General features: G+C 39.8%; 3 protein-coding genes across 3 annotated transcripts; 1 reads left to right on the forward strand and 2 right to left on the reverse strand.

Moving 5' to 3' along the window:
- Nucleotides 1-1757: 1757 nt before the first annotated feature.
- On the forward strand, nucleotides 1758-7054 carry slc1a6 (solute carrier family 1 member 6). Its single transcript, XM_070909498.1, has 10 exons — nucleotides 1758-2019; nucleotides 2118-2255; nucleotides 2595-2802; nucleotides 3559-3601; nucleotides 3851-3979; nucleotides 4190-4374; nucleotides 4787-5020; nucleotides 5231-5425; nucleotides 6469-6603; nucleotides 6856-7054. Exons 1-10 carry the CDS (start codon nucleotides 1797-1799, stop codon nucleotides 7052-7054), a joined length of 1689 nt encoding a protein of 562 aa, XP_070765599.1. The 5' UTR covers nucleotides 1758-1796.
- A 3089-nt stretch (nucleotides 7055-10143) lies between these two features.
- Nucleotides 10144-12432, reverse strand: ccl44 (chemokine (C-C motif) ligand 44). The gene is made up of 4 exons (XM_070909499.1): nucleotides 12369-12432; nucleotides 11257-11386; nucleotides 10349-10496; nucleotides 10144-10182 (listed from the first exon to the last, which is right to left on the reverse strand). The coding sequence occupies exons 1-4, from the start codon at nucleotides 12430-12432 to the stop codon at nucleotides 10144-10146; spliced, it is 381 nt and encodes a 126-aa protein (XP_070765600.1).
- Nucleotides 12433-20232: 7800 nt separating this feature from the next.
- On the reverse strand, nucleotides 20233-22228 carry pole4 (polymerase (DNA-directed), epsilon 4, accessory subunit). Its single transcript, XM_070909487.1, has 4 exons — nucleotides 21900-22228; nucleotides 21051-21135; nucleotides 20693-20734; nucleotides 20233-20431 (listed from the first exon to the last, which is right to left on the reverse strand). The coding sequence occupies exons 1-4, from the start codon at nucleotides 22146-22148 to the stop codon at nucleotides 20418-20420; spliced, it is 390 nt and encodes a 129-aa protein (XP_070765588.1). The 5' UTR covers nucleotides 22149-22228; the 3' UTR covers nucleotides 20233-20417.
- Nucleotides 22229-22551: the final 323 nt, after the last annotated feature.

Below are 22551 nucleotides of genomic sequence, written 5' to 3' on the forward strand. Positions count from 1 at the left end.
TGTTCTTTAATGGGATCTGTGACACTGATTTTCACTGAACCTGCAGAGAGCATGGCATTGCATTCTGCTGTCATGAGTGGAGTCCATTTCAATGCTAATGTAGAGCTGTAGAAACCGGTAATGGAAAAGTGTATGATTTAATCCGCCTTTTCATCCACTCTCATCCATTCAGCGCTCTCTTGGGTCCTTCAGACTTGTTGTAAAACATTGTGACTGCATTGCATATTTTAATCAGGTGTTTCCTCTTGTGCTTCAGTTACACACACACACACACACACACACACACACACACACACACACACACGCTCATAGACAGTTAAGCACTGCATCTGACACCGAGCTAAGTAATGGGCTTAGTTTATCCAGGGTCATCCCACAACCTGCTCAACAATGGGTCTTTTACATTTTAAGTGGAATGCATAGATAAATGGGAACCTCAGAACAATGGACAAAAGAAAATCAATAGACAAGAATGACGCAAACAGAATAGATGACATCTTTGGATGTCATATGGTAAGTGTTTATCCCTCAGGGAAGAGTAGAAATATAAAGGTGTTGGAGCTCACAGTGACTATATTGGATGTAAAGGACAGGCAGACGAAGAGGCTGGCTGCTTACTATATTGTTCTTCAAGTGCAGGGCTTCAAGTCTGTTTGCAGAGGGTGATTCAGAGAAAACAGTGTAGCCTAGATAGATAAGGAGAAGTGAGACCAGCAGCCACGTGCTACACACAGACTGCTCAGCAGAGGGAAACACGGTAAGACTACAGAAGCTCAATGTTTTGAACTTTTACAGTGTTGTTACAGCTCTCATTTATTTAAACTTGTTAAAAAATGATCAAAGTAAAGATTTAGAAACAGAGCTGATATTCACTTGCTTGCTATAGTACAAAAAAGGCAGTTGATATAGCTTTAGTTGTATAACTAGGGAACCAAAACTACACTTGCAGCTTTCTTATGTTCAAGGTCACACAGTGTAATTGAAAGATTAACATGCTCTCTGTTCACTTTAACTTTACCACTTGGAGAGGAGCAACCAGAGGGCCAGTCTCTATATACTCTGTTTATTAAACAAGTGTTTATTCTTAATCTTAACAACTCAGACAGTCAATCAGTATTGTACAATATGAGGTCATGAACACGTGCTTTTACTTTTGATACTTTGGTACATCTAATATCAAGTACTTTAATTATTTATTTTTATTACAGTAGAAAGTAAAATGGTTTATGTTGTTATGTCATTTTCATTTCATTTTCCTCCTTCATTTCTCTGTTTCATTGAGTAATACTCCAAATCTATAACGGACTATTATACATTGGTTCAGGTGATTTCAGATTGGAGTAGAGCTGCAACTAATTATTTTCATTATTGATTAATCTGTTGATTATTTTTTCAGTTAATTGATAAATTGTTATGTATGTAAAAGGCCCTAAAATAGTGAAAAATACCCATCACAATTTCCCGGAGCCAAAGGTGATGTCTTCAAATTGCTTGCTTGTCCAATGAACAGTCCCAAACCCCAAATATATTTAATATACAATGATATGAAACCCAAAGCAACAAGTCCTCACATTACACTCAGCAACTCTCCATCATCTGTTTTTGGACGCTATCTGCCTGTTGGTCAATATCATCCAATATCATCAATTTGTCACCCAGCCTCCAACTCCTCCTACTCTCCAAAAATTCACATGAAAAAAACTTTAGCATGTGACAAATAATTTCTCCCTACGTTGTCCTCTATCTGGCCAGTTTCCCACGAGACCTGCCTCCTGGACCAGGTGCTGGAGCTGATTATGAACGAGAAGCCCCCCACCAGTGCCAGTCTTTTCCTAAACGAGGACACGGACAAACCCCCCCTGCCTGAAAGAAAAGACTTGAGGAGGCGCCTACGCAGGGCCATGGAGAGGAGAGCCAGCAGCATGAAGGAGAGGATGAGCTCCATCAGCAGGGACAGCGTCAAAGGTTTCCTCAAGAGGAACCTGTTTGTTCTGTTCACTGTCGCTGCGGTGGCTCTAGGTGAGTGGAGCGGGTAACCTAGTAGAGGTTTAACACTGTCTTCTCTGCAGTCAGTTGACTTTATGTATTTTTGTGCATGTGTGTGCAAATTTATTCAGGTGTAATCCTGGGCTTTGCTCTACGCCCCCACAACCTGTCCCTGAGGGAGATCAAGTACTTTGCCTTTCCTGGGGAGCTATTAATGAGGATGCTACAGATGCTGGTGCTGCCTCTCATCGTCTCCAGTCTGGTCACAGGTCGGCTTATAACGAGCGCGGAAGAACAAACACACTTAATGCTCCCGGCATGTTCCAGTAGATTACCGGTCAGACCCTAAAATGGGAAAGGCGAAGCAATGTTTCTACTAGAAAAGAAAAAGAGGCTAAATGTGTACTTCAAGAGGTCCATCTTTTTCTGGACAGAGCATTGCCCTACTATGACACCGAAGTGTAATTTGGGGAGGATTATTATTATTATCATTTAATGGAAAAAGTGCTTCATTATTTACTGGCCAATTATATCAGTGTTAATAAAAAACGTTAATAACAAAATCTAAGCTTGCAGCAAACTGATGAAATGAATCTCCTCTGTCTCAGGTATTTCCTCATTGGATAGCAAAGCGTCAGGTAAGATGGGTGTGCGCGCAGTGGTCTACTACATGGTGACCACTCTGATTGCTGTGTTCATTGGCATTGTCATCGTGATAATCATCCGGCCAGGGAAAGGCAGCAGGGACACTCCTGTGGCCAACAGTGGGAACATAGAACCAGTCCAGGCTGCTGATGCTTTCCTGGATCTCATTAGGTAACAGCTTAGAAACTCTGCTTGACTCACTTGTGAAGTTGCACACAGGTTACTGTTACTGTATCAGCTGTTTTGAGTGTGTCCGCACAGTCGCATCATCCATATTTAAAGTTATGGTCAGACATTTTGGGAAATGCAGAGTCAGATGAGAAGATGTATCTCATATCTATGCTTAATATGGCGCTACAGCCAGTAGCCAGTTAGATTAGTTTGGCAGCGGCCAGGAAACAGTCTGGCACACAACACCACAAACCACCACTTTGTTTTTGTATTGATTAAAAGACACAAGATATACCATGTTAAGTAGTGAGCTTTAGAGATGCTGGAAGGTCATTTTACCTTTGGGCACAGTCAGGCTAGCTGTGTCCCCTGTTTCCATTTTTATGCTAGGCTAAGCTAACTGGCTGCTGGCTGTAACTTTATATTTAATGGACAAATATGAGAGTGTTGTCCATCTTCTCATCTAACTCTCGGCAAGAAAGCAATGTATTTCCCAAAAAGTTGAACAATCCCTACAAAGGCTTTGTATAATTGTGAGGACATTGAGACATTAAAAAAAAAAATAGTGGGAACAGTGAGTGTGGAAATGCACACATCTATTCACCCACTGTATCTGATCAACTCATTTTAAAGGATTATCATTGTTTATTGATTAACATATTGTAGTATTGCACAATGTACAACCTGCTGTGAATCATGTAGTGTCTTTTATAGAAACATGAGCACAAACATAATAATTTCTCCTTTCTATCTCAGGAACATGTTTCCACCCAATCTGGTAGAGGCTTGTTTCAAACAGGTAAGGCTGTCTTCTCCCATCAGTCATATAATGTTGATGCTATTTCATTTAACACGTTTTATTTTCATGTTTAAAAACAGAAAACACATACATTTCATATTATAACACAACCCCCATCATCTATCTCCAGACTTAACTGATTAACCACAAAGAGAATACATCAAAGACAAAAAAGCACTGTGAGAAACTTAAACCCCCAAACATGATAAGTGCATTATTTTGGTTCAGTTGTTATGCTTTCTCTTGCAGTATAAAACCGTGTACAAGAAGATTGTGCACACAAGGAATGTGACAGTGACCCTGAACCTCACCGACTCTCTCAACGTGACGGAGTCTAACCTGAGCGTGAACCTCAGCAGGGTGCTGCACACCATTCAGGTGGGTGGCAGTGGCAGACATCCCCTCTGGGGAAAACAAACACATGATGATGTCAGACTTGATTAATATTAATGTATAAAGATATAAGTGGGATGAAAAATTGTTTAAAAACCTGTCCTTATCCACTCACTAGTCTTCTCTTCTTACAAGCACCTCAGGAGGAACTGAAACATTCATATAATGTTTACTTAAACATGTTTTCTACGACAGGAGACAGTGGAGGAGACTGTCCCTGTGTCCGGCTCCTCTGCTGGAGTGAACGCTCTGGGTTTGGTGGTTTTCTCCATGTGCTTCGGTCTGGTCATTGGCAACATGAAACAACAGGGCCAGGCCCTCAGGGACTTCTTTGACTGCCTGAATGAAGCCATCATGAGGCTGGTGTCCATCATCATCTGGTCAGTAAAGACACACCATTAAGCTCTTTCTATTTTTAGTTTTACTGTGATTTGGTATAAAACCTTCACTTGAAACTGTAGTGGAGATCCCAAAGTTTCCAAAGATACCAAATACCAAAGTAGGCAAGTATAGTATTTAGATCTGATGAAAAGGTGCAGCCATAAAAACATGGGGTCTTGGGTTTGAGTATTTCAAACATTGGTTGTTTGGGGCTTAAGACTAAAAATTAAAGAGTAGTGTATGTTTATTGCTAAAGATGGTTTATAACAATTACAGTTCCTAAATGCTAAACTGGTAGATTCACAGAAATTCATGAATAAATTGTATAGGTCTTATTCTGAAAGCCTAAGTTGGTTACAGAAACTAACACATGTCTCTATCTTCCTCATACACCATCATCTCACCTCTCAGGTATGCTCCAGTTGGCATCCTGTTCCTGATTGCAGGGAAGATTGTGGAGATGAAGAATCTGGCAGAGGTGGGCAGCCAGCTGGGGATGTACACCGTGTCAGTCATTGTGGGTCTCCTCATCCACGGCCTCTTTGTGCTGCCACTGCTCTACTTCCTGGTGACCAGGAAGAATCCCTACAGCTTCATTGGTGGCCTGCTGCAGGCGCTCATCACTGCTCTGGGAACCTCATCCAGGTAAATCTCATCCTCTGTCCTCCTCAGATACTGATGTCCATGACGGTGATGTTTTTCCTTTAATGTCTGTGTCCCATCCAGTGTGTTTAAGGTGCATTAAGGTGTCATTGATGCAGGGATACATATGAAGTTAAGGGGCCAATATAACTACTGTAGACCATATCATATTATAATTTAGATGTCTGATGTCTCTCTCCCTGCATACTGCAGCTCTGCTACCCTGCCCATCACCTTCCGCTGTCTGGAGGAGAACAACTGTGTGGATAAACGAGTGACACGTTTCATCCTCCCTGTGGGAGCCACCATCAACATGGATGGCACCGCCCTCTACGAGGCTGTGGCAGCCATCTTTATTGCTCAAGTAAATGACATGGACCTCAACTTTGGCCAGATTCTCACCATCAGGTAACCCTTCTTTAGTTTTGTTAGTTTTGGTTTACACCCTATACACAAATGTCGTCCTTTTCATTCCAACAGCTTTTTGTTTGAGATGAGTAAAGCACAAACACTAGTAGTGACAAGCTCACAGGTTTGAGTTTATATTAACTGTGTTCTTGACTTGACTTGCTGTCAGGGAGTTCAGGGTCAGGCACTCTTGTCAACAGGCATTGAGGTGTTCCGAGTTTACAGCTAAAAGCTAGATGTGGTGGTGCCTTCGCTGCCGTGGCCATATACATTAGAACAGCTTCCCCTAAAATTGGAAGTGCACTGTTTTCTGCAGCAGTAATAGTATCCACTTGCTAACAGGCTAACAAGCACTGAGTCTACTGATTCTGGTACATGAGCGAATCTGATGAGCCAGTATGTGGGCTGCATGCATATGTACGGTTCGTAGTACTGCGCGGTCTCAACAGTGAGTGCATACAGGTATGGTATAGAAGCATTTTTTTAAGACAATCTTTGTCTAATGGTAAGACAAACCCTGACTGGAGAACACAAAACAATTATGTATAAACGGTGTATGGGCTCAGTTCCTGCAGTCTACTGATTATTATCAACACCTTTCTCAATTTGCTCTTACTGCACAGTTTGTGTACAAAAATCTTCTTCCATGTGATTTTTCTGCTTCGTCTTTATTATTACCAAACTCCAGAAGAGGATCAACATGTGATCATAGTTTATTTACACCATGATTCACCTGGTCGTTTCATTAACAGAGCATGTGTTCTAATGTGTACATTTCAGGGTTACATATTACATATAGTCCCCGTATTATACTAAAGCTGTCTTTATGATATAATCCTCTTTGATAACATGTGCACTACTTTCTGGGATTTATAGAAAATATAGCTGGTTGACCAGCTCGAAGATAATTTACATAATTTTATAATTCCTTGCATGCTTTTGTCACTCTACTACTCCCACCAGGAGTGCACATGTGCTGTTTGTTTGTTTCCCTTTATTAAATGTCTTCACTCTCCTCTCCATCCCTCCCACCGCCCACTCAGTATCACGGCAACTGCTGCCAGCATCGGAGCAGCAGGCATCCCTCAGGCTGGCCTGGTTACCATGGTGATTGTATTGACATCGGTGGGACTGCCCACAGAGGACATAACACTGATCATCGCTGTGGATTGGTTCTTGTGAGTTCCTACTAAATGTCAGCTTGATGGGGATTGGTTTGTGTATGGTTCTGTGGGTCCGCCATCCTAAATGTCATTGTAAAGCTTCAGAGAGCCCAGAGATCCCACCACTACAAAGGTTATTGATGCATAATGCAAAGTGACAGATTAGAAAGCCTGTGTTTAGAGGCACATTTATACTGTGCATCTCTAATGTACATACATTTTTTTTCTGTCTCTTATCTGATTTTGTCTCTCTCTTGTCTCCCCCAGGGACCGCTTGCGTACCACCACTAACGTGCTGGGTGACTCGCTTGGGGCGGGCATCGTGGAGCACCTTTCCCGTGGAGAGCTGCAGAGTCAGGATGCTGAGGTGCGCAACTCTGTAATTGAGGAGAATGAGAAGCCCTACCAGCTTATCTGCCAGGAAAACGATTCACTCAATCACCGCAACAGTGAGACCACGATGTGAAGACAAGAGCTACACCCTTAAGGGCTTCATGTACCAAAAGCATTTTAGCTAGAAGGTTGGCTTGTAATGGTTCAGGGACAGTCTTAGAAAATAAGTTCTTGATCAACTCAGTCAGTGCTTGGGGCAAATATAAAGCCCAGTCCGGGTTGCTTGATGACAGGAAATAAGTACACATTCTGTTTAGGAACAGTTACGCATCCTATGCCTACAATCTGATTCAGTGTTTTTGCCTGGAGTGCCAGTTATTTGGGGGCATTTTGCTGTTTGATGACATTATTCGATGTCATGCAAGCTCAATATATCAAAGACAGTTGAAAGTAATTTAACAAAACTCTTCAGCTTCATTGTGTTTTGAAAGATTTGTATAATTTATGATACATTCAGTCAGAGCATCATAAACTCCTTACCAGCATCAGTGTTAGCATATACAGTGTTATTGTAGAGAAACATCACCATTAATCAACAACATGTGAACCAGCTGATTTTCCAATCTTGTCAATATGTAAATGTACAAACTATGGCTATTTCTGTTGCATGACTTAACACTCAATACATATTCTTTCTTTTGCAAACCCTTATTTTTGTCATTCTCATTATGACTACCTCTAATAGGACTTAGATATGGAGCGTATACAGTACTACACACAAACATACTCAATGGAGCATATCAGCAGGATGTAAATACATGGATCCTGTATTTAAGTTTTGAATTTTTAAGTTTTTGAAGTTTGCTCGCTTACTATATAATTGTATAATTTTGAATGTTTTGACCGTTAAACACTGACGGTGTGAAGGAGAATTTTTGCTACTTATTATTTTGAAGTTGATATATTTCAAGTGACTTGGTAGAATGTTTTTCACTCAGTGCTTTCTTATAAATATTATATATATTTGTGTGTATTTCCTGTATTTCGTTGGTGCTATTGCTTTTAAATTATGGGTACAGGACGGTACTGGTACACAGCAATTTCTTTTTTTACTTCAAGCAATTATTCAGTTATCCTGGGAAAGGGCAACAAGAGAATGATCAATTTTGTTTCTCTTTTCTTAGGTCTTAGGTTAATTTTTTCATTTTAAGGTTTGATTAATTTTGTATTTGATCTTTTTTTTAGATTAGTGATTCATCAAGTATAAACAACTGTAATTGTTCAAGTTTCAGGACCATTAGATTACTTTTTGTTGTTTAACATCAGTATATCATTACACCTGCCTGTCTGTGTTTTCTGCTTTATAAGTCATACTTAATCATTCAGTCATGTGTTATTTAATTTTGACTGGAATAATATATTGCAAGCTAATGATTGATTGATTTTTATTGTTTTGTGAAAAGGTACTGTGAAGAAAGTTTGTGAATGCCTTGAGGAATTGAATGTACAGTTTTATGCTTTTCTGTTTTTTTTTGTTTTAGAGGAAAGTGTATTGTATAATTATGAAAGTTATATACCATTTAATTGAAAGCTCTTCTGACTTTGTGTCACTTTTATGCTCATTAAGAGGTTTGACTTTAATTTTGATGCTTGATGTTATTTCAGTAAAAAGCTCAACATTTTGATGGACAGCGTATGAAAAATGTGACAAATAAATGGCTCAGGAATTGAACTGTGATTCTCATTATTGTGTTTGTGGCTACCCCTGGTGGAGGATATTCTCCTGTCCAGAAGCTGTTCTCCTTTGAGACACACATGGGTCAAATTTAATATGACAAAAAAGAAAGTCAAACAGTCTGGAATAATAATTGGATGGGTTCTATGTTAAAACAATTTGATTTAAATGTAAGTAGTTGATCACTAAAAAGGCAAAACTTTATCGAGTGTGCTTTTTTTTTAAATGTCAAAACTTATATTATTTATTTGGACACAAATGTACCAAATGGTGCCGTTAAGGGATCACCAAAATCTGCCTGTACCTAATTTCATGGCAGTCCATCCAATGGTTGTTGAGATATTTCAGTCTGGACCAAAGTGGTTGATCCACCAACACTGCGACCCCTAGAGTGGCTTGCCTGGCTAAATAAAGTGTAGGCTTACTATGTAGTAAACAAGACACAAGATACCCAGAAAAAGACAGTGAGGCAGTTCCAGGAATTATTTCAGATTAATTTATAAAATAGTTCACTTGAGATACTGTGTTTTAACATACAGTGCATTCTTCTACAATACAATACTTGTGTGTTTCACACACAGTTGAGCCCTCTAAGTTTTAACAGCCTTGCCATGTAGTGAATTGAATCATGAATACTTTGGCATAGTTTAGTGACGGACTATTGGTGAGAAAGACAAATGTAAACTGCAAATGCGTAGATATTTTAATCTCTGGTAGATGCCTGAGGGCCTCATTTTAAAAGACTCAGGTTTCATTCTGAGTTTACAAACAGTCAATATACAGAGTGGACAAAATATCAAGAACATTTGCTCTTTATGTGGAATCAGTTGTATCCAGGTGAAATCTTCTCTCTGAGTTCACCTGTCTAACAGTCAAATATATCAGGCCAAAGCCTGCACTGTGTGCAGTGTCGTTACACATCACTGAAGGTATACAAGTCACAAATAAGCATAGAGTATCTCGCTGATATACAATATTAATATCACTGCTCATTCATCATTTGTTTAATTACACCTTTTTCACTGATTTCACATCAGCCACAAGTAGTAATGTTGTACTTCCAGGCAGACTCTGGCAAATAACAGTATGAGCCATTTAAAAAAAAAAATCAATTCAACTTATCTTACAAGCAAATAATCCCCTGTTGAGACTGCTCCAGTCACATGTCTGGGAATATTTCAAGCACAGTTCATGTTTAAATATCTAAAGCCATTTAAATATGTATTGCTGCCCAGGTCTTGTCCCAGGGAGACAGATAGTGTAGATAGAGAGAGAGACACGAGACGACTGGAGAGTCAGCAAGCTGCGCCGTGTAAAGATGACGAGTTGCTGAAAGTTTGCTTGGCCTGTAGAAAAGTGAGAAGACATTTAGTCCTTTCATATACTGTATACCATGCACTGAACTTGCACCGGTTTCAACATAATTAAATTGTTCTAAAAAACGTACTTATGACTATGAGTTTTCCTCCATATTTAATGGGGCTCCATCACTCCACATTGAGAACCGCCCAGTTATCTTTCTTGTCCTGATGATCACAAGAGTAGGAAATATATAAATGTCTCATAAACCACATTGTCTGTACTTTTGGTTATAAATTTGATGTAATTACGTTTTATTTTATTGCATTTGACATATAGTGTATTGATGGAGGTTGTGACAGTCATGTAGCAGTGAAGTGGCTTGTATCTAACCTCTGACATGACGGGCAGGTTGTCATGAGGAAGGAGCCACATGGTTCGGTGGGCCTTGGTTCTTTGCCTCTGCAGGAGCTTTCTCAGCAACCTTTTCACCTTACGGTCTCTAGGGTCTGCACATTTCACCGCCTTCTTGGTGTAAAGACTATAAAAAGAACATAATACTTATTACACAACACAGGATGGCAGTACAAGCTTCTGCTGGGCACAGAAGGAAAAAGAGAGAAAACCCCAAATTTTAATCTGGGAGCACAAGATTGGGAAAAACAATGATTCAGCAAGAATGTGGAGGACTACAAAGATGTCTGCCAGCTGAAACTAAGCCTCTGAGAATTTTGAGCCCAAAGAGATCACAAAGAAGAGCTGCTATAAGATGCCGGAAGTCAAATAAGGAGTCAAATAAGGTTTTTCTCTCTGGTAGAAAGAAGTCAAACTGTGATCAAAAGTGAGGGATCCTGAAGAAAAGTGGTTGGAAACCACTGAAATAGAGTGGACCAAAAGAAACTACTGTATCAACTGTATAAGAATTCCATGTTTTTGTTAACCGGACCACATGAAAAAGCTCCTCATTCCCCAGCTACATCAGATTTCTCTGACCTGCTGGAAACAATAGGTATCACAATGCAGAATGGTTTGCTTAACTAAACCCTGCTGTTCTGACTGACTGGCTGCGGCAGGGCTCAGCTGGCTCGGAAGGTATTTTCAGATGGCTTGTTATTCCCACATATTTCCTTTCTTACTTCCCTGGCAATTACAGCTCCGAGCCCTGCCATAACAACATGACCTGGAAAGATGACAATGCCTCTCAGCCCGGCTCTGCCCTCCTCTAACGAGAGGCATATTTTCCATGCCTGCAGATTGCTGTGTGCTCTTTAGCTCCAGGAGTGGATAGTTGAAATACTTGCATGATGGCTTGTATACTGCAGTCGGGCCCCTCCGTCTGCACCTCAAACCGCAGCACATCTTTGGTACGCACCTTGCCCTGGGAGTACAACATGCAGCACTGGACGTCCCTTTGCATCTGCACGCCTTTACCTGGGGAAAAAAGAGAGAAAAAGACAGAGAAAAAAGAGCAAGAAAACATTAGGGAAGGGTGTTAAACAAAAGCAAATTGACATAATGATATTGAAGTTCCTTATTTTGCCTGCTATTTCACACCTTTGATTTTATTTGCACTTTACTTTACCAGGTCATCTCAGACTTAAAATCTTTCTCTCAAGCAAGAACAAGACACTAAAGCAACATAATGACAGCAACAAAAGTTATGCATTAATCAACATTAGCTACAGAAACATTTTACATTCATATTTTACCGCATCACTCTGAAGCCAATATTCCTGAAACAGAGTGTTTTGGCAGCTTTAACAGAATGTTATCTGTTCTGCAGAATGTGCACATGCCCTCTAGTTACATATACACACAAGAATGTCAGAGGAATTACAATGGCATCCCATTGTGCTGCAAAACATACTACCATGGCAGTGAAATGAGAGGCAGAGAAAGTGAGAGAAAGAGAGGAGGAGGAGTGTGTGTGGTTGTGTGGAGGGTGTGCCACGGTGCCTTTTCATCCAAAGCAAATGTGTAAACAAATTAAAGTGTAATGGAAGCGGCAGGCGCAATAAGAGCTGTAAAATAGGACAGTGCTGCTTTGTTATGCCACAGCTGATAGTGAATCCATGCTCAGGCACATCACCGACACTTTCACCAGCGCTTTCACAAAATTTTCAGAAAACAGACGAGACGACACCATCACACAGACTGAGCCCTGACACAGTTGCCTTCTTTCTGTGTGAGTGTTGTGTGATTTCAGATGCTTGTCCTCCTGCGTTCTGCCCCTCTGTTTACATCCATGCCTCCCTCCCTGCTGCTCCTGCTGCTGCTGCTATCCCCTCTTTGCCTCTTCTCTCCTTTTCTGTCTTCGCCATCGCTCTCTTTTGCTACACTGTCCACCTGCAGGGTGCGTGCACACACATACACACACGCACACACACACATAGTAAGTATGGTTGTGTCCTACCTTCCACAGATGCCAGGAGAATAACAGTCAGAGAGATAACAGTCAACATCTGCAGCATGAACATGATGAGGCTGGCAGAGAGGAGGACAGGAGAGGAGGATAATCTACTCTGTCACCTCTCCCTCTATGGCTGCCTCTCTTATATTACTCCCTCCCTCTCTTTATACCTCCCAGCCCATCTCTCACTCACTTCCACCACCTCTCTTTTTCTGTCTTACCGTCTTTCCCTCCCACCCTCTGTTTATCCATTTTCAGTCATTCTCACGCTCAGCTGAACTCCCTCCCTCATTCTCTTTTTCTTTCACACTCATCTCACCTCTCACTCATTTCTCCTCTCCTGCCTCTTCACTCAGGATGCCAAGCCTCATTTGTCTCATTTGAGGCTTTAAATTCCTCCTTCATCCTGTCTCCTCTCTTGTCCTTGGAGCATTTTCCCCTCCAGGACTGAAACAGATTTAATGGGTGAAATCAACAAAGAATCGCCCTGTAGCTTTAGCATTACGTGATCAGTCCTGATTTGGCATTTAAATAGCAAAAAAATAATTAATTTCCAAATTATATCCAATTAACCCTTGTTCGCAGCTGTATCAGGTAGTTGTGGAAACTCTTAGACTGAACAGTAGGCGTGTCCGACTTGTGCATCTGGATCAGTCTTGCAGCAGTTATGTTCTCTGTGGGATTCCAGACAAAATGCCAAACGCACATAGAAACGGTGATAAACTAAATGTATTATCTTAACTTAACACTGAATGAGAACATGTATAAATTAATCATGGTTTAAAAGTGCCTGTTTTAGATATGTGATGTTAAATGTACAGTATATATTAAGACTTTACAGCCTCTCTTAGAGAAGACAAATAATTAATTGTGCTTGTTTTTTTTTAGATATTGTCTCCTCTGTCTCTTTTATCACCTGAAAAGTGCTTTTACTGTATGAATAAAGTTTGCTTGCTTGTCATGGGTAATGTCTCTTCTTTATCTGCTCATTTTGAAAGTGGTGTTTCACAAGGTTCAGTCCTCGGCCTCTTTCTTTTCATGTCAGTGTCAAAACAATGTTTTCTTTCTATGCTGATGACACACCACTTTTTTTAAGCAACAAACAACAACAAAACAAAACAAATTTTTCTTCAAACAAATACAGAGAAATCTTTTTTTGTTTAGACCTTGTAATCGTGTCTCTAATTTAAAGAATAAACTTGGAAGTCAGGCAGCCAACATGAAACAGATTCCCAGGCTTCATTTTTCCAGCCTTTGTTTTCTTGCTTTTATTTCATTTTTATGGCTTGGCTCCTCATGCCAGTGCACCAATGTCACCAAGTAAATGTAATATATTTGGCCAATAAAGTGATTCAGATGTTTGAAAAATATGTCTATGTAGCCTCTCCCTGTCTGCCCATAAATCATAATAAAATCATTGCTTAGTTTCCATAACTGAACGCCACAAGAATAAGCTGGAGGCTCCATATGAGAGTCAAGCAGCTACATCCATTACAGAGAGACTTCAACACAAAACAGCATCAGGGCCTGATTATACCGAAATAATCCAGAGAAATTGATGTAGGCTTGCATCTGTTTCACAAAGATATTCCTTTGAACCGACCTTGTGGTAGAGAAAAATGACAAACAAAGATGCCAAAGTCAGATGATGCCGCCAACAACAACAACGTGTGTATAAAATGATCGATCCAAGGCCGGATTAGGTATGACAGATATACAAATGTTGCCACATTGCAGAGTTGACATATACAGTTGACATAGTGTTTAATGTGCCTTGCTAATTAATTAATGAGGAAATACATGATTGTGTGGCTGTCTACTCTAGCAGGTCTGTTACGCATTATATGCTCCATTCACACTTACTGTAGCCAGGAGTTATTTGAATGTCTGACTGTTGCCTTTTGCTTGGAGTACTGCTTATTCCCATATCCTCAAAGCTTCTTGTCACTCAAATCCCCCAAACATATGGCTAGTACAAACTAGCCATTCAGATAATCAGTATCAGATAGTCAGGTTTTTTTACTTCACGAGGTTTTGAGATATTCTATCTTGCTGCAGTGATGCAGAAGTGTACTCCAGGACAAAATCCACTCTCCAAAAACACAATGGGGGACATTCAATGTTTTGTGTTCTTTCTTCTTGATATGTGGCTGTTTATTACAACAAGACAAGAAAAGCGTTGTTTGAGAAAAGGCTACAGGCAGCAATGAAAAATACTGCAGAAAAAAGAGTTGATGCCATTCAGATATACTGAAATACTACTTCAGAGCTCAGACGCGCAAGAAGTGACGATTCTGTTGACCAATCAGTGGACTGCATTGTTTCTAGTTCCACCTTTAAGTCCTGGGTCAGTGTGCTAGGTACCTCAACAGAGGAGTGAAGAATTTTTCTATTTGTCTTTTTACAGCTTTTACCAATAGGAACGCGGAAATAACCGTTTAAATGTGTAACTGAACTGAACTGAACTTGATTGCCTGGTGGAAACGCAGCTTATGTCTTCCAGAATTACAACCATGAAGCAAATATTTGGGATTGGGTACAATTGCACCACTGAATGTCAATAAAAATGTAACATGCATTTGATTCTGATCTACTGATGCTGCTGTTGGATGGTGGAGAAACTTCTATCTTCCTTCAAGCTATTCCTGTTGGATTGACACCAAAGTTTGACATTTATAGTCGATGGTTTAGATAGCTGAAAAGACTTCTAGACAGACTGCTATCATTTTCCATTGAAAATATGCTGGAAAACTTCTGACATGGAGGCATGTTATCTATGTTGGCCAGTTATCTGCAAGGAGAACCAAGATATATCACCAAACAAAATGACACAGGAATGCAACGTACATCCCTAATAGTTGACTCACAAAACTGTCTCACTAAAACCACTCGGGTGGTTCCATTAAATAATCTTGCAGAATGATGAGGGGGAAACTGCTATAAAAGTGTTCCCAAGGTTAGAAACACATAAATGAAGCTTACAATTAAAACAATACATCACACGTCATTAGCCTAAATGTTTTGGACATACTGTACTCTGGAAAAAACACAAGTAGACAAATGTTAAGTACATTGGCAGGGCAATACTGGAACTATGAGTCACCTCTCATGCAAGGAAATATTGGTTTAGACACTAATGTGGGACATGTAATGGACACATTTTGTAAGGGTAGATCAATATGGGCCTGCCTGAGTTCCTGTGGTTAAACAGATCTTAACATTGAACAAATTATCCTTTGGCTCCAGGAACACTTGTTGGAAGAACTAAGAAATATTCAGACAATAAGGCAACAATATGTCCCTTATGGGTATACATATCCAAACCCTGGATGTGAAAATATGCAGTCTGTGCACTGAGGGGTGAGGTTGGGGTAAAAATGTGTATATACATGTGTGTTATGTGTGTGTGTTGGCGGTGGGTTTAACTGTTCAAGAAATTGACCCAAGAAATCAGGTTGGAATGTCAGCTGCAAAAACATACCTTCCACATGACTACAGGTCTGCTTGTGAGCCAGATACATTTTCTGCATATCTTTGCAGCGATTAAAATATCTCCTGTCAAGGTGTGCCGACTCACAATCAAAAATATATAGCAACAGCAGTGAATAGTGGGGCTGACGGGTTAATGTCTTCCTCTTTGAGGGGGTGGAGAGCCTGGGATGTATGGAGGGATAGTATGGCCTCCTGGAGATGTTGGAGGACTCGGTTCACTGCGCTGAACATGCAGCCTAAGAGATCTTACTGTTCCTGAAAGGGATTTCCGAGGGATAAAATGCGGGGGGCAATACTTCAACTAATCTTTGAAATGAGGCAAACAGGGAGGTGAATGAAACAGACAATAAGTTGTAGGGAATGCAGTTCTGAATGCAGAACAAAGAACAGCACATTTTTTCATTATTTTATGCGTCAAAGACATTAAGATCATCTGGTAATCATTTGTATGATGTTCTTAGCAAATTTGTGTTCCCAATTAAGGGAATAGTTCCAGCTTGTAACTTCCTGCACTTTTTGCACGGATTAAACAAACCAGATATATGTTAATTAGTGAGCTTTTGAGGTGCTGATGGTCAAATTTTTCAACTATGGATGAGAAGGACCTGCAGTGTTGGTCTGATGGTCTGTCCACCACCAAATGTCTTGACAACTAGCTATTGGATTGGATGGCCATGAAATTTGGTGCTGATATCCATGTGTCCAGACAAAGTGTGTTAATGACTCTAGTGTTTCATTGAGTTTTTCTCTAGTGTCATCATGATGTTCACATTTGTAGTTTTAAGTGAGATGTCTTAACAACTATTGACTGACTTCCCCCTCAGAATGAATTGTAATAAATTTGGTGATACCTTAACTTTTCCTTTGTGATTTATGACCAAATAGCTTCAAAACTACAGACAGGCATTCCAATCAGCTGCAGCCGTTCTTTCTGTTTAATGCTAATTTGCTAATGTTAGCATGCTAACATGGTAAACCAAGATGGTGAACATGCTAAATATCATACTTGCTAAACATCATGTCATTATCATTATGAGCATGTTAGCATGCTGGCATTAGCAATTTGCTCAAAGCACTGCTGTACCTCAGTATAGCTTCACAGAGCTACTAGCTAGGCTGTAGACTCTTAGTCTTGTTTACCCTCTGGACAGAGCCAGGCTAGCTGTTTCCACCTGTTTCCAGTCTTTATGTTAAGCTAAACTAATCGCCCTTTGGCTTTAGCTTCATATTTAGTTCATCATGCTCATCTATTCTTTAACTTCAAGGAACTTAAACTGAAAAGCAGCATATTCACAAGTCCATTTCATCTAAAGGTGAAATAATTGAAAACAAAGCCACAGGATCAAAGTTTATTCTCTCAGCATGCCATTTTTCCATCAATTTAAAGGGGGTCCAGCTAGTCCCAGATACATTGTTCATGTCCTCCTCTGGGCAGGGGGAGGCTCTACATTTTCTTTTCACATGAGATTTCCTTAATGGAATGTCTTTATTGACTGTGGAAATAAAATGATGTCCAATCCCTCAACATGTGATTATATTTTATTAGAAAGGAGTACTCCATGTTCCCCTGTGCCAGTCAGGCATTCCTCTGCAGGGAGTTGACTGGTGCTCTTCTGGAACCAAACATCTGTGCTTCTCACAGCTCTGTTTCATTACTCCTCGAAACACTAAACCCAGAAAATCAGCTTAAACACACTCGGGCATTTATTTTGAAAATCCCCACTGCAAAAACTCAAGGGGTCTTGACTGTGCCTAGAGTGTGAAACTGAACACTTTGGATGTGTTTAACAAATGCTGCCAGGAAGAACAACACACGTCTCAGGTCTAGAGAGATTCAGATACATTCCTAATGCAAACTCCGAGCTCTATGTGATTTTCTACGACAGTCACTGTGTTGAGCAAGAAATTTAACCTTCACAACTTCACCACTGGTTTGCTTTGTTCTGTATGGATGTCCAAGATGTACAGCTGCAGCAGCAAAATGGAGTATTAAACAAATGCTAATAGCATGGTATTTATATTTTGATCACTTTTCCAAGAGATTTACTTTCAGTAAAATTGATATCAAATACTAAAACCATCTTTGTCCACCTGTAACTTTTAGTTCTCTGTTCTTTCAGGATGGCAGAGCCCGACTGATATTGGTCAGGCCAGTATTAGCTTATCACAGATATATGAGCATCAGCCAATATGTCTGTCGATAACCAACCAAAGACATGTTGCAGTCATTTGGTGTCGCCATGACATAGTTTCTCCACCAGTGAGCACTTACTTAATTGTATTTTCCGACTGCAAAATGTCCCAATCAGAATATATTGTGGTCACAATTCTTTAATAACCATATTTAAGGGATCCTTATCAAATATTTTGTATGTGTTTATGTTAAGAAACAAATATCAGACGATATATTGTCGTATGCTTTAAAAAAAAACTCTATTATACCACATATACAATATGCAAACTATATATATAACAATATTGGCCTCAAAAATTGGTATTGGTCAGGCTCTACTCCAGAGTGTCTGCAACCAGGGCCGTAAACTCCTTCAGGGCCCCACCGTTCAACAATGCAAAATAATCGAAAGGGCCTTCAACCTTGTATAAATTGAATACAAAATTAAACAGGGCACACAGAGTTTGTTCATTTTAAGACACAACATTGAAGGATAAAAGTACACAAAGTTTAAAATCTCTTCTGATGCATATATATATATATATATATATATATATATATATATATGCATCAGAATATAATATATATATATAAATATAAACAAACAAAAACAAAAGGAACCCCCAAAGCTGAATTTACTGCCAAGTCTCGTACAATAAAATCACTTTAACTTGACAAATCAAGTCAGTTAAGATTACATCCCATCATTTTTAGTAATAGGAAGCTTTCCCTTAAACATGTCAACAAGGGCAGTACCCTGGACAGCTCCCGCATCCCTGGAGGTCCCAGGATCAGCACCTTGGACAGAGGTCTTGACACACTTTGGTGCAGAATGTTAAAAACGATCCACCTGAGCTGTACAGAAAGACATGAGGATGCTATGCAATATAGTAATGTAGAACAATGTAGTTTCCCAATGGTGAGTGTAGCTTGCATCTTATTTAGAAACATCTCTCCTGCATATATCCACATTAGCAAGATGTTTGATTGAGCAGATGCCTAGTTTCTTGTCTCTGGTTACCATTTCTGCTAGATTTATATATTAAATTCAGCTAGATGCAGTTACTGTCAACCAAATGATGCTAAGCTTTCATCAACCCATGATGATGGTTGAGAGTAGGAGAGGCTCCTCGTCAGTCCAATGAGCTCTGTGATGGTGTCTTTCCTGAGGAGGCTTGATTCACTCTACATGCTTTTCATGTCTGTTTGGCTCCCACTTTCATAAAACTTCAGATTATTTATTCTGTGGGTGTTTGTGAGCTGAGGCAAGGACAGGGCTTGCTGCCGGTGCTTGGGAGGTGCTGACCACGAGGCAAAAGCCAAAAGCAAAGAAAGGGATGGATCACACACTTTTTAGTCCAGATGAGAAAATTACTTAATTTGTCCGACATTTCAACCACAAGGTCATTAGGGAACCTTGTCTGGACTGACGTGTCAGGCCAGTGTTAAAAACACAAAATGAGATGTGTAAATCAAAGTGAAAAAAACCACTGTAACTACTTTGACTTACTGAAAACTGACAGATATTCACAAGCAAGGGACATGGTTAGTGTTTCCAAAAACATGCTAGCAGGGCCGCCATCAGCACATCAGTATCACAACTACCCTTCCTGAGGTGATATTTAAAAAAACAACTCATAAATGGCATCAACACTTAATCATGCTATGTAGGAAAGCAGGAGATGGGTGGAAAGAGTATTGAAAATACAGACCTGTATACTCTTTTCTGTCGGGTAGAAGTACCTCCAGCTGCTCAGAGCTTCATGATGATCAACACACATCCAGTCAGAGATCTGAAGAAATGGTGCAAAACAAACACTCCAAAAGTGCACAAAAATTATATTTATATACAAGTATTTATTCCTGTAGGTGCAATTAACTAACTCAGTTTTTTTTTAAGTGGTTTCTGTGCATATTTATACAACTGAAAGATATGTTACTAGCATGAACAGCAAAGAGATTAAAAAAAAAATCAACAAAACAGTCAAAAAGTATACGTGGTCTGTTGTGAATGTGAGGAGATTGACAGAATGACAACATTTGTCTTGTAAATTGCAGATTTACTAGTAATTCAGGGTGTGACAAACTGATGAAGACGGACTGTTTCATTGTGACAGAAACACGTTGTTTAAAACTTAAATTTTATTTAATTGTACAGCAGTATTTCACAAATATTTACAAAGAATGTACACATTACCACTGATGTCTTCAAAGTCAGGTATGAAAAATCTTAATGACACATTGTAGAAAAGCATTTATAAATATCCAATTTGAGAGTTTGACTTAGAAAAGTACCACAAAGTTTTTCACAACAAATCGTGTCCCCATAACATTAAGATTCTTGGATGGTTGCAGATATTCAATGTTTTCGTCGTCTGGAGCAGCGTTTAATCGAGTGTGCCTACAGAGAAAGAAGAATTAGTACAAACTGTACAAAACAAGTCAATAAAGAATTGTGGCCAATAAAGTCTCTATTACATGTGCAAACATCTGCATGAGCATGCTGTATGTTATATCTGTGGTATTGGTTTATTTTACACATGTAGGAGATTTACTCAAACCTGGTATTACCAGGATTGGAAAAAACGTAACTATATTCGTATAAACAGGCATAAAAAGACCTTAAAACTTGAGAATTTTTTAATGTCTTGACACGGCTTACCTTCAAGAAATGCAAATTCATCTATGGCCTCTATTGCGTTGTCTGTGGGGCAAAAGAATAGAGAAGATAGATGGGAGATATAAAAGGTCAAAACTGGTAAATAGACCTTTTAGGTTCCTATACAGCTGCCCAATTAAATATAGGTGTGTCAGCATACAAGTGAACATGTTAACCAGCACTGCAAAAACAATCTAATTTCCTCAATTAGTCAGCACCACATCAACTTTGGTGAGAAATAATTTATATTTCTGATCTGAGACTATCGGCTGAATAACAATAACATTGTAAACTCATTTTAAAGCTCACACATTCTGCATGTATTTGCAAACCACATTCAGAATTTCTTTATACCACTTACCCAAGTCTTTCCTCTGCAAAGTTTTCCTCTTCCCTTGCTGAGCATACACCAGGGCATCTTTGGCAATCATCTCAACAAACAACTCCTGGACGAAAGAAATACATTAATATTCTGTCATTTAAAACTGAAACTCAGAAACTAACTTCAGTTGATGTGCTTTTTAAGGTCAATAGGTATAACTGATATTTTCCCCTCGATATCAAGCTGGGCCTGAGCCCAAATGAATCAGAAGGAAATGAGACCTGATTCTGCACACTGCATGTCACTTTCATGACTTTCATATATTTTTTGTCAATTATAACAGAGGCCTTGCAAAATGTACTTATCTTTACACTTGGTTTACCTTGCTATATTCATTCTGCTCTGGTTCTCCCTTAAACTTTTTAGTTCAAAATTTAGAAAGTTAGAAATTATAAACTCCCATACGCTGCTTGCATCAAGCAGAGGAAGTTCCTTAAATAGTTTTTCTGTGTTTTATAGTAAATGATTTCTGTAGCCCTGACCCAATTTTGGGTTAGCTTCTGTTCCATTCTTTCCTTACACAAAGTATTTTTGCATTTAATTGAGATCTTTGCAAGCTCAAATATGATACCTTTTATGTCCATTGTATAAGACAAACTGCTGCTGTATTTGATAGTAACTAACTAGATTATAAGATACTTAGTGTACACACACAACACACTAAATTATGTAATTGGAAGAGAACTCTCTCGATGAAGTGCAGGGGTGAGAGTGTAACGGGTTATTTAACACTTAAATGATTCAATGGCTCAAATGGAAACAGTATCACATGGTGAAAGCATAGGAAGTAAGCATTGCGTTGTTGCAGGACTCCCTTCGTGTTTTTACCGTGGCTTTGGCGATGATGAACACAGACTCCTGGCTGGCGAGTGACACGTCTGGGTCGGTCTTCATGAGCGCCTTGATGCGGGCCAGCGGGAGTTTGGACAGTCGGCTGTGGGTCACGGCGGTAGCGGGGCCTGTTTGCTGCTGGCTGCTCTCCTCCTCCGCCTCGGCCCCGCGGCTCTCTTCCTCACTCCCACACCGGTCAGGGTCGTGCTCCGTGGGGGTGACAGGTGTAGCCACTGTTGCTGCCATTATCCGGCTTTTCACTCAAACGTTATATTTCAAAAAACACACAAATCACTACAGTTGTTTCGCTACATATCACAGTTGACAACAACATCAGCAGCAGCGCGCCAGCATGTGCTTCCGGCCTTTCGGTGAGGGGCATGCGCTGATTCGTCAGCTAAGCACCCCGACGTCCCGCCTCTTCCTCTCCCGCCAACTAATCTTCGTCAGTGATTGGACAGATTGCGAGCCAAGCTCTGGCTATTGGCTAGAGTTAAACGCCAATCAAAGCCAGTTACCTTGGATGATAATGATAGTGAGGAGATGTCAGGATGTTGGTGCTGCTGGTTACATGGTAATGATATTTTATTACTTATATTTTGAAAACAATACAGTGGAAGAGGAAAGTTATCCCAATTTTTTGGCAAAC

The sequence above is a fragment of the Enoplosus armatus genome, chromosome 7, assembly GCF_043641665.1.
Source record: "Enoplosus armatus isolate fEnoArm2 chromosome 7, fEnoArm2.hap1, whole genome shotgun sequence".
In the NCBI taxonomy this organism is placed as follows: domain Eukaryota; kingdom Metazoa; phylum Chordata; class Actinopteri; order Centrarchiformes; family Enoplosidae; genus Enoplosus; species Enoplosus armatus.